The 12,186-nt window shown below is 36.5% G+C and overlaps 1 protein-coding gene across 1 annotated transcript; it reads left to right on the forward strand.

Annotated features, from left to right (window-relative positions):
• The first annotated feature begins 7,799 nt into the window (after nucleotides 1-7,799).
• LOC108455160 (uncharacterized) lies at nucleotides 7,800-10,527 on the forward strand. Its single transcript, XM_017753761.1, has 2 exons — nucleotides 7,800-9,623; nucleotides 9,736-10,527. The coding sequence occupies exons 1-2, from the start codon at nucleotides 7,800-7,802 to the stop codon at nucleotides 10,525-10,527; spliced, it is 2,616 nt and encodes an 871-aa protein (XP_017609250.1).
• Nucleotides 10,528-12,186: the final 1,659 nt, after the last annotated feature.

The raw sequence follows: 12,186 nt of genomic DNA on the forward strand, positions 1-12,186 counted from the left end.
ATCACAATAATAGAACTCTATCATCGATGCAAGAAGCAGCTTTGGGCATCGATAGTTTCATCCATGTTTTATTGTGATATTTGTGAAGAAAAGAAGGTAAGAATATGATTTTCTTGTTTGATTCAAACTCCACCCTCACCCTCGCCTTTTTGCATATTCGGCTATACACTCGATGCCCTAATTTTTCCCTAAAGAATTTATAGGCACCCAAGCCCGAGATCCACATGCCATTTTGTTATATTATTGTCCAATCTAGTAAATAAATAAGGTTAGTGGTGAGATCAAATAAATGGTTAAAATTTACCACTTTTGTAAATTTAAAATTTAATTTTATATTTTTATTTTTAAGAGCTTAATTTTTCCTTTTCAAATATTAAAATTTATGTTCAATTATTAATATGATTACCTTTTTTGATGTGATAGTTTAAAATAAAAAACATTCATTTAATAGCAATACAATTTAAAAAATATTTTAATAAATTTAAATTTAGTAAAATAATCTTAATAATTTTAAGAACTGAAACTGAATTTTGACATTTAAAAATAAAAAATTAATTTCTTAAAATAAAAATACAGTTACATATATATTTTAACCTAAAATCATTTTTGTTCTAGTTTACATCTTCAAAAATAAAAATATTGTATAATTTTAGATTTTAGTCTTGTAGAGGCCCAAATTTTCTCGGGGCCCAACAACCAAAAAAAAAATTTTAAACAATCTACTTACATCAGCCCAAATAAAAACTAAATAGACCTAAACCCAACTAAGCTTACTACCCAAACCAACCCTATAGCCCACAACCTAAACATCCCATTAGCTGAGCAAAAAACCCTAGTCTCATGTGCGCCGTACCCTTCCACTGGCCACGCCTGCAGCACGCCACCGTCTCATCGCCTGCACCTCCAAAGATCTGCAAACACGCAACAAAAAGAAAGCAAGATAGACGCAAATGACAGCATAAACAGTAGCAAATAATAGCAAAGACCAAGTGTAATATTAAGTTATAAAAGCCTCGAAAAATCGTTGTAAAATGGGGGGGATTTTGAAAAAAAATCAGAAAATTGTGAATGTAAAATCAGCGTTTTCAAACATATATTTGAATACAAAAAAAAAACAGCAAGTATTGAAGAAAAAAAAATAGATTCGAACGCATTAAGGCCTCATTTCTTTTTCCTTTTTATTTTCATTTTTCGACTACACATACAAACGTATTTTCTCTATTTTTTTCTTTCAAAAACAGTATATTTATATATAAATATAGCAAAATAAAAAAATAAAAAATTTACCTTTTTTATTTCCGACCACCGTGTACGGTGGTCGACGGCGGCGGAGCCACGGCGGCTGGTGGTCAGTCCGATGACTGGAAATCGCAAAGGGGGAGAGGGAATGAGAGAGTTCTCTCATATTTTTTTTTGGAGAATGCTGAAATGAAATTTTAAAAAAAATTTGAGGCTTTTATAACATGTATAAAACAGCTTCGTTTTGGCTTAGTGCCTACTGACACAAAACAGCGTCGTTTTGGAGTAAAACGGGTCGACTCGACCCGCTCCAATTAGGATCCGCGTGTTTTTGTTGAAACGGGCTATTTGCACACTAGCCCCTTCCGCTTTCATGGCCGGTTGCGATTTAGTCCTATTTCCTTTTTTAATTTTGCCCCTGTAATTTTATTTTTATTTTATTTTGGCCCCCTGCAGAACGGTGTGTTTATAAGGCCTGGGATAATCTTGTGCATTCCATTTTAGTCCTTAAGGCTGTTTTAATTATTTAATTATTTATATTTTAACCCTTTTATTATTTATTTATTTCAATTTACCTTCTTAATTTTATTTAAGTTATAATTGAGCCCTCTTATTTTAATTCATTTATTTATCAATTTATCTATTTACATGTTTAGTTATATATTATTCCTTTTTATTTTATTATTCATTCATTTTCCTATTTATATCTGTTCAATCACTCATTTTACTATTATTTAAGATTTTAAATTTCATTTTAATTTCAGTTTACCTTTTTAATTCTATTTAAGTTTCAATTATGTACTTTGATTATTTATGTTCATTTTCTTTATATTTTTTATTGTTTATTATCCTTTTAAATACCTAGGTTTAATATTATTTATATTCTTTTACTTTTAAAATACTTAACATTACTGTTATGTATATTTGGTTTTATTTTTGTACAAAATTTCATCATCTGTCATTATTCTTATTTTTTCTCGTTGCTTATTTATTTCTTTACTTATTTTATACCTTCATATTTTATTTATTTTCTTCATCACGCATGTTCCATTTTATTTTAATCATTATTATTACTATTACTTTTATTATTATTACTGTTTCTATTATTGTTTTTCTATTACTATTTATGTTATTGTTGGCACTATTCTTTATTTTATTATTATTATTATTATTATTTATTATTTTATCATTACTTTCTATTATTGTTATTATTAATATACTATTATTATTCTTATTAACGTATTATTATTATTACTATTATTATTTTCTACTTTATTATTATATTATTACTATTGCTATCATCATCTTATTAAACTAATTAATTTTATATTGATTTTGTCACATTATATATTTTCTTTTTGTATTTATTTACATTATTATTGCTATTACTATTACTATTATTTTTTTTTGAGCAACATATATTTTATATTATTATTAATTTTAAATATTTTACATATGTTATTTCTTTTAAACTATTATACGTAATATTTATTTTAAAATTTTATATACATCTTTGTATTTTAAATTATTATGTATATATACATGTTGGACCTAATTTTTGCACTGCCCAAAACACATTAAAACCCAAAATACAATCTCCAAACCAAAGAACCAAACAAACCAGTTTTAAGCCCAAAATACAAAAATAGACTAAACCTTAGCCCAAATTTTAGCCCAATAACTTAATTTCTTTTTCCAGCAAAGGAAAACCTTGAGCAAGCTCTTTGCTTGTGCCCCGCCCAACAAGCACCTCCCCAGACGTCGCTCGCCTCCATCGAGCAGACGCTCCACTACTAGCCCACATCGAGACGTGTTAATCGAACCTACAAATCGAAAATCGGTTGTAAAAAAGGTTATAAAACCTTCAAAAACAATGTAAAAGGGATTTTTTGGATAAAATAGAGAATACACACAAAGAGGAATCAATAAAAAATCAAACTCAAAGTTCTAAAGGTTGCTTTACTTCTTCTTTGGGTCATTTTTTTTTTTTGCTTTATATTTACGTTTCTTTTTTCTTTCTTATTTATTTATTGGGTTTTATGCAAATATATTTGAAACAAGAATTAAAGAGAAGGTTTTACACAGGTCTTAATGATTTAGAACCGAATGCCTAGGAAATGTGAAGATTGAGCGGGGATTTAGTCCATGGCTATAACAGTGGCCTTCTTTCTTACCGAATTTGGCGTTCGTGTAGAGAGCTTTCACTCTGTTTTTAAAAATGAATAAGGAGGGTGATGCTTTAAATTTTTGAGTGTATTAAAAGTTTTTTTTACTTTAAATTTTTGGGTGTTCTAAAAGTTTTTTTTAAGGTTAAAATAAAAGGAAACAAATAAGTTTAGGTAAGGAAACAAAACAGCATTGGAGAATGGAATTAGTGCACTTTTTGGCCTGGATCCACGCGCATTGTACCTTTCAAAGGGTAATTTGTGCAATCAGGCCCCTCCTTTGCGCTAGTCTTTAATCGGGCCATGTTAAGTTTCTTAAATTATTTAAATTTATCCACAGTAACTCAAGCGCTATTTCAATTTGGCCCTCCCTTTTAGTGCGATATTTTAAGATTTAGGGCATTTTCAATTCTAGACCTCGAACATTTATCGCATTTAATTTTAGCCCAAAATTTTGTTTTAATAATTTATTTTACTTATAAATTGTCCCTTGGATTTTTGTTTTTCCTCTCAATTAAATTTCAGTTTTTTAGAATAATCATGTTTCAACATATTATCTTGATTTCATACTTTTGTGATTATTTTTTTCTATGTGCGTACTGTTTATATGAAATATCTTTATATATTATTATTACTACTATATGTATGACTTATATTAAGTTGTTCCTGTATATATTACTTTGCATATTATTTACTTTTAATCTTCTATGCATATTATTTTTTTGGAATTTCATTTATGCCACATATTTTTTCTTCCTTATTTTTATTTTGATACAATTCAAGCTTTCATTCAAATTATTTACTTTATAATATTTATTTTAAAAATTCATTTGTACATTACTATTTGATATATTATTTTCCCCCTATTTATTTTTTTAAATTCTTATATTTATTACCCTTTAAAATTTTCTTATAGTTTATGTAGTTATATTTCCAAATTTTTTTCCTATTATTTATTTTATTTTAGAAAAACTTGTTATATTTTATTTGGGTGATTTATTTGGGACATTTGAAACGCACGCGTTTTAAAGGCAAGCTCACAATTGAGGTCAAAAATGTTGTGTCCTAACGTACTAGATGTAATGTTTTACCTTGAGGTGAGATGGTCTTTAATACACATTTAACTTACCTAAATGTTTTAAAAGCCAATAAAAGGAGGATCGCATTTTGAACTCCGTCCAAATCTTTAATTTTCGACGTTAAGACACTAAATAATCAATCAAGTACCAATTTTGGGCGTGTCGAGGGTGCTAATCCTTCCTCGATGAATCGACTCCGAACCGGTTTTCTATTTTCGCAGACCAAAATCGTCGTTTTGAAAAATTTATTTATTTATTAAAAACGATCGTGTTTTGAGGTGATCCAATCACACCCTATTAAAAATGATTGGTGGCGACTCCCAACTTTTCGTTTTCAAAAGTCGATTTCCCGTTTTCAAAAAAATGGTTTCGACAGCTTGGCGACTCCACTGGGGACCAATAAGAAAGTCGAACTGTAAATTGATTATTTTTTGTCTTCTTGTCGAAATTTAGAAATTCGATTTTTCTAAAAATATATGATCCTCACTTTGCATTTTCTGTGTCCTTATTGAGTTTATTTTTTTCGTTGAATTTCTTTATATACTCTCGCATCATATTGCATGACCGTTGTGGTCACACCTTTTAAATGGGAGTGAGAAACTATGCTTTCATGAGGTTTTCACCTCGCATGGGCTAGGGGATCGCTTCCGGAGTACATCCGTACTTATGTCTTCGTGAGGTTTTCACCTCACTTGCAGGCATAAGGAAATGTATTCCCAGAACCAAACTTGATCCATATGAACCTATAATGGGCGAGGGTCGAGGAATCTGCTGGTTCGGTACCATTACTCTAGAACTAAACCACATATAGTGAGCTGTAGGGACCCGCCTTAGGTAGAATTACACCTAGCCTTAGTGGTTGCCCGAATAGGCGTTTGATAATTTCTTGATTGCTTTGATTTCTATTCTTATGCATGATTCTAACTTGTGTTTTCTTTCTTTCTTTAATAGTGATTGCATAACATTTTCATCATAAAAGGAGGTCTTGATATACGGTTCGGTTACTAATAGAAAGTTTTTCCATGAAGAACGAATTCCTTGATAAAGTGAAAGACAACGCGTTTGTCCAAAGATGGTCGGAAAATGCACAGTTAGAGAAAGGTGACAGCTTGACAAAGGGGTACACGTCGGAGTTATGGGACTTTACCCGTATTAGTGTGGTACAGAACGATCTTCAGAAGTTGAAAGAATTATGGAGTCACTGGGATGAGGAGATGAAGCAGCTACTCTACTGTAATTATGGTGATATTCCTTATCTCCTCGATGTTAAGGTAGATAGGTATTTGTTCCGCGCCATGGCTCAATTTTGGAATTTCGCTTACAGTTGTTTTACTTTCGGAAATGTGGATCTAGCACCTACTGTCGAAGAATATACAGCCTTGCTTCATTGTCCGAGGTTTCAAGTTGATAAGATTTATTTTAGAGCTGTCAACACCCCAACCTTTATAAAGAGGTTGATGAACATCACTGGGATGAGTGAGCAGTGGGTTGCAGCTCGAGTTCAGCAGAAAGGCAATGAAAAGTGCATCCCTTGGGAAATTTTGAGAGATCTGATCCTGACACACCCTGATATGAAGAAAAAAGTTGATGTTTTCGCCTTGAGCGTTTATGGTTTGGTTATTTTCCCTAAGGCTTTAAGGCATGTAGATGAAGCGATCACCGATCTATTTGACCGATTTGGTAAATGAGTCACTCCCTTCTCGCAATCTTGGTGAGACTTTCGGATCTTTGAGTGCATGTCGGAGGCGGTGAAGGCAGATTTATTGGGTGTGTGCACAACTCTTGTTAGTATGGTTTCATAGCCACTTTTGGAGGGTAGAAAAGGCCTCTTACCGACCTTTTCTCGGAGATTACTCACCTTTGAAAGAGATAATAACCATATCGAGAAGAGATGACATAACAGAAGAAAAATGGATAGCGATACTGCAAAATCTCCAGGAGGAGGATATCGAATGGAAAGCCCCTTGGATGGTTTCCGATGAGATTCTCTACCGATGTGGGAGTTATGATTGAGTCCCTTTGTTGGGGATTTGGGGAGCCACTGGATACGCCCCTCTACTTGTATTAAGGCAATATAGATCGAGACAATTTATACCGATGACGCATGGGCTAACTCAGAGTGGGTTCTCGTATTGGGAGAAAGACTCCAAGAAAAAGAGCCGCGAGATGTATAATGCCTGGAACCAAACCTGCCGGATAAAGGGAGTTGTTATGAATCCAATGGTAACTTTGAGTATAATGAATGGTGGAGTAGAATGGTTAACGACAATATCCCGAGGCCAAATTTAGAAGAAGCTCGACCGATAGAGGAATATCTGCGAGTGGTCCCCTCCGAATTGGAAATAATAAAGCAAGACTTCGAAAAGAGGACCTTGGAATTAGAAAAGAAAATAGAGCAGTTGAAGGAGGAAAAAGTGTACTTGAAGCTGGATGTTGATGTTCAAAAATCTGAGGCTGAGAATTTGAGAAAGAGAAAGAGAAAGGTTGAGGAAGACCTAGACGGTCGAGAGGCGATTACAAGCATTGCATAAGTCAATGAGAAATCTTGGCTTGGGTAAAACGTCTACGAACAAATGGAGGCAAGAAATCCAAAAGGAAAAGGCTAGGGCTGATTGATGGGAGAATAAGTTCCATGATGCTCAAGCTCGAGAAGTCACTTGTAAAAAGAGTTTGGATGATAGCCAGAATGAAAAACAGATGTTAAGAGCTCAGGTGGCAGAGTTAGAAACGGCACTACAGCAACATCGGAGTCGTAACTCAGTGATTGAATTAAGGGCTAGCCTAAGCAAGATCGAGAATCTGAAGGGGAAAGTAGAAGAACTTGAGACTACATTTCAGAACTGTGAGAATCAAATTGAATTATTGGAAGTAAAAAATGAGCAACTAGGGGAGCAACTTCACCGATCTCAGGATCAGGTCCGAGATCGGGATTACCTCATGAACGAAGCTATAGCTCAGATACGGGAGGTAGCTGATTATTTACAGACTTTGGCAGTCCAAGAAGATGTGCTAGGAGTCAAATATGATTTAGAGTCAGATCGGGGGCGAGAGTTAGCCTGCCTTCTTAGGAAAGTAAAAGCTTTGAGTGTTAGGGCAAGACCGTATATGTAATTCATTTTATGTAAAAGATTTTGTTTTTCAGTGAAGTTTTCTAAATGGAATTGAATTTGAATCGATGTCTCCTTTTTGCATTCATGTCATGCATTTGCATTGCATAGCATCATAAACATTAAGTTGCACAAAAGAACCCTATTAATTAGTGATAATTTATCTAGTTACCTGGAACATCACTACTATACGGAGGAAAACAAGGGATATGGATCAGAGGTTAGAGAAATTAGAACAAATGCAAAAGGAGATGCAAGAGCAACTGCAAGCTCAGATGCAAGAACAACTGGCTAGGATCCAGCAGGAGATGAGGGATCAAATGCTGGAGTCCCAGAAAAACATGCTGGAGTCACAGAACAACATGATGAGCCAGCTGACACAGCTGTTGAGGGGAGGTTCTGACAAAGGAAAAGGCCCTATGGGTGATACTGGGAATGACAACGATGACTCTGCTTGTCCTACAAGCTTTGCCCCAGTAAACATTCAAACACAGCCACCAAGGGTGTCTGTTAATGTTAAACCTCTGTATCAAGCCTGCACTTCGGTACTGGTAAACTTTCTAACGGGCTCTTGCTCTAACTCTGGAGACAATATGGAAAATCCCATGATCCTTGACTTCAATGAGGTTGAAGGGGAAAAAGTAAGGACGGAGCTTCCAAAGCAGCTCAAGGATCGGTGCAAATGGATAGAGGAGAAGTTCAAGGAGCTAGAAAGTGCTGATCATTATTGCGGAGTTGACGCAAAGGAACTCAGTTTGGTCCCAAACTTAATACTTCCGCTGAAGTTCAAAATGCCAGAATTTGAAAGATATAATGGAACCAGCTGCCCTGAGACTCACATTACAATGTTCTGCGGGAGAATGACGGGATATGTCAACAATGACTATTTGCTGATTCACTATTTTCAAGATAGTTTGACTGGGGCCGCAGCCAAATGGTACAATCAGTTGAGCCGTGCTCAGGTCAAATCATGGAAGGATTTGGCACAGGCCTTCATGAAACAGTATGGCCATGTGACCGATGTAGCACCTGACAGGATTACATTACAGAACATGGAGAAAAGGTCAGGTGAAAGTTTCAGGAAATACGCCGAGAGGTGGAGGGAAGTCGCTACACAAGTCCAACCACCACTGCTGGAAAAAGAAACGACTATGTTGTTTATTAATACCTTGAAGGCACCTTTCATTAATCATATGTTGGGGAGCGCAAATAAGAGTTTCGCAGACATAGTGATGTCTGACAAAATGATAGAAAATGCAATAAGGTGCAGAAAGATAGAAATAAGGGAAAGTACGAAAAGGTCAACCTCGAAGAAAAAGGAAAACGAGGTAAACAATGTGAGCTCAGGCTATTCAAAACCTGTCATTGTTAGCCAATCGAGAACGGTAGTCACAGGCCAACAAGCTTCACCAAGGCAAGAGCCCAGCACCAGGAGAGATACGGAGAGGATACAGTTTACCCCTATCCCAGTGACATATAAGGAGCTGTACAAAAACCTATTCGATGCACATGTTGTAGCACTATCCTATCTAAAACTGTTGCAGCCTCCATACCCCAAGTGGTATAACGCAAATGCTCAGTGTGAATACCATGTGGGGACTGTGGGGCATTCAATAAAAAGCTGTCTCTCGTTTAAGAAGTTAGTCGAGAAGCTCATTAACATGGATGTTGTGAAGTTTGATGACACACCTGTGGTAGGTAACCCATTACCCAGCCATGCTGATGGTGAGGTAAATGCAATAATCAAGAATGTGGGGAGGAGAGTTAAGTTGAATGTGGACGAAGTAAAGACTCTGTTCAGGGAATTTTGGAAGAAAATGCTGAAAGTGGGGCTGATCACACGGAGCTCAAGGAGCAGCTCCCAAGAAATGAATGACTATTGCGAATTTTATAGCGAGAAGGGCCATGAAATCCAGAATTACAAGAAATTCAGATCCTTAGTCCAGGGCTTAATGGACAATAAAGAGTTAGAGTTCTTTGAGCTTACTGGAGAAGAGGACGTATGTGCTGCTGAAGAGAAGTCAATAGAGAAGGTTTGTAAGGATGTCACCCAGTGGTCATCATTTCACGGCCAAAAATCAGTGAAGCTAAAGCAAGGGGGCACCGAGAATTATTATTCAAAAGCCCAGGGCTTTCCATTTCAAGGATATCCATAGGGTGCCTTGGAATTATAATTGTAGTATAGCAGTTTCAAGGAAGGAGGGTTCGATTAACACGCTAAACACAGAAGCCGAATCAGCAAAAGGGAAGCCCATCATACTCAAGCAAGAAGTAGAGAGATCAGAACCACTGGTTAATGAACCAGTAATAGAAAATGAAGCCAAGGAGTTCTTGAAGTTTCTAAGACACAGCGAGTATAGTGTTGTGGAACAACTACACCAACAACCGGATCACATATCGGTATTGGCTTTGCTGTTAAATTCGGAGGTCCACCGCAACGCATTGACGAAAGTGTTGAACGAAACCTATATTGCGAATGAAATTTCGGTTAACAAATTGGATCGTCTCGTTGGCAACATAAGCACTGACAATTTCATCTCCTTCAGCGATGATGAGATACCGCTAGGGGGTAAGGGGTCTATTAAGGCTCTGCATGTCACCACACGTTGCAAGGGGTATACGCTACTCGGAGTACTAGTTGATAATGGGTCCGCATTGAATGTATTGCCTTGGGCTACGTTAAACCGTTTACCTATAGACAGTTTCCATATGAAGACGTGTCAGAACATAGTAAGAGCATTTGATAGCACAGAAAGAAAAGTAATGGGAAGGATAGAGGTACCTCTTCAGATTGGCCCAAACATATACGAGGTAGATTTCCTCGTGATGGATATTAAGCTTTCCTATAACTATCTATTAGAAAGACCTTGGATTCACTCAGCTAGGGCAGTGCCATCTTCGCTGCACCAGAAGCTAAAGATGGTTACTGAGGGATGACTAATAACAATAAATACAGAGGAATACATTATTGCGTCAGTTACCAGTGATGCACCCTATGTAGAGAATGACAAGGAAGCGGTTGAATGTTCATTTCAATCGTTAGAGTTTGTAAACGCAACGTTTATAGCTGAAGGAAGCAGGATTCTGATACCTAAGATATCAGGGGCTACGAAAATGGGCCTGCAGCTGACTGTTGGAAAAGGGGCGTTACCTGGCAGAGGACTTGGGAGGCACCTCCGTGGACAAGTTAGAGTGCCAGTCTTGAGTGGCAAGTGGGATCGCTTCGGTTTGGGATTCAGGCCAGATGTAAGCCAAGTGAAGAAGGAGTTTGAAAGGAAACAAGAACAGCGGAGAGCGAGATTAAGTGGGACAGAAGTAAGATGGGAACCGATGAACTTCCCCCACATTTCCCAAACATTTGTATCTGGAGGGTTTATTCATTCCATACAGCATAAAGTGAAAGAAGGAATGACTGAAGATGTGATGGGAATTTGGAGCATCAACGCCACTTTTGAAGAGGAAGCGATGGAAAGGAATTTATCAAACATTTGCCCGTATGAGCCTGGGAGTGTTTTGGATAACTGGACTGAGGAAGAAATTCCTGTAATCTTTAGAGCTAACACAGAGTAATATTCGAAACCCACCTATTGTCTTCTAGCCTAGGGACAATAAGAATCTTTTGTGAAATAGGCTCATGTTCAAACATTATTGTTTTCAATAAAAAATACATTTTTATATATCGGTTCGAGCAATTATTATTTTTTTCCTTTTCATTTCATACACAATCATACCGTACAAGGGAATTATTCATTTCGTTTTCTTTAGGTATTCTCTTATACTCAAATAGGCCCCCAGATGTCAACGTCATGAGTAATGCTGATGCGAGCCCAGAATCTCCTTTTGAGAAAGACATGTGCTTTGAAGGATTTCAGAATTTTGAAGAGGACGAAGATTGTGGTTTATCTCCCGATTTGTTAAGGATGGTGGAGCGAGAAGAGGAGTAGATCCTGCCACACAAAGAGACTACTGAAATTGTGGCCCTGGAAGAGGGGAATAAAGTTAAAATTAGTACTTGTGTTAACGAAAAAACAAGACAGAGCCTCATTGAGCTGTTGCAAGAATTTAAGGACGTCTTTGCATGGTCATACCAGGATATGCCTGGTCTAAGTACCGACATAGCAGTGCACAGTGTCCCTACAAAAAAGGAGTACAAGCCAGTTCAGCAGAAGTTCCGAAGGATAAGACCCGATGTAGCAATGAATATAAAGAAAGAAGTCAAGAAGCAGTTTAATGCCGGATTCTTACAGGTGGTCAATTATTCAGAATGGGTGGCTAACGTCGTCCCTGTCCCTAAGAAAGATGGGAAAGTGCGAATGTGTGTTGATTATAGAGATTTAAACAAGGCCAGCCCAAAGGATAACTTTCCATTGCCTCACATAGACACTCTGGTGGATAATACGGCAGGCTATTCACTGTTCTCCTTTATGGATGGGTTCTCCGGGTACAATCAGATCAAGATGCATCCTGAGGATATGGAAAAAAACCACATTCATAACTTTATTGGGAACGTTTTGCTACAAGGTGATGCCCTTCGAGTTGAAAAATGCAGGAGCCACATACCAAAGAGCCATGGTAACCTTGTTCCATGACATGATG

The sequence above is a fragment of the Gossypium arboreum genome, chromosome 9 (assembly GCF_025698485.1).
Source record: "Gossypium arboreum isolate Shixiya-1 chromosome 9, ASM2569848v2, whole genome shotgun sequence".
Classification (NCBI taxonomy): domain Eukaryota; kingdom Viridiplantae; phylum Streptophyta; class Magnoliopsida; order Malvales; family Malvaceae; genus Gossypium; species Gossypium arboreum.

Coding starts and splice junctions, on each gene's coding strand:
- LOC108455160 (XM_017753761.1), top strand. CDS start 7,800: ATGGATCAGAGGTTAGAGAAATTAGAACAAATGCAAAAGGAGATGCAA. Junction 9,624..9,735: donor AAGAGAAGTCAATAGAGAAG/GTTTGTAAGGAT, acceptor TTCCATTTCAAG/GATATCCATAGGGTGCCTTG.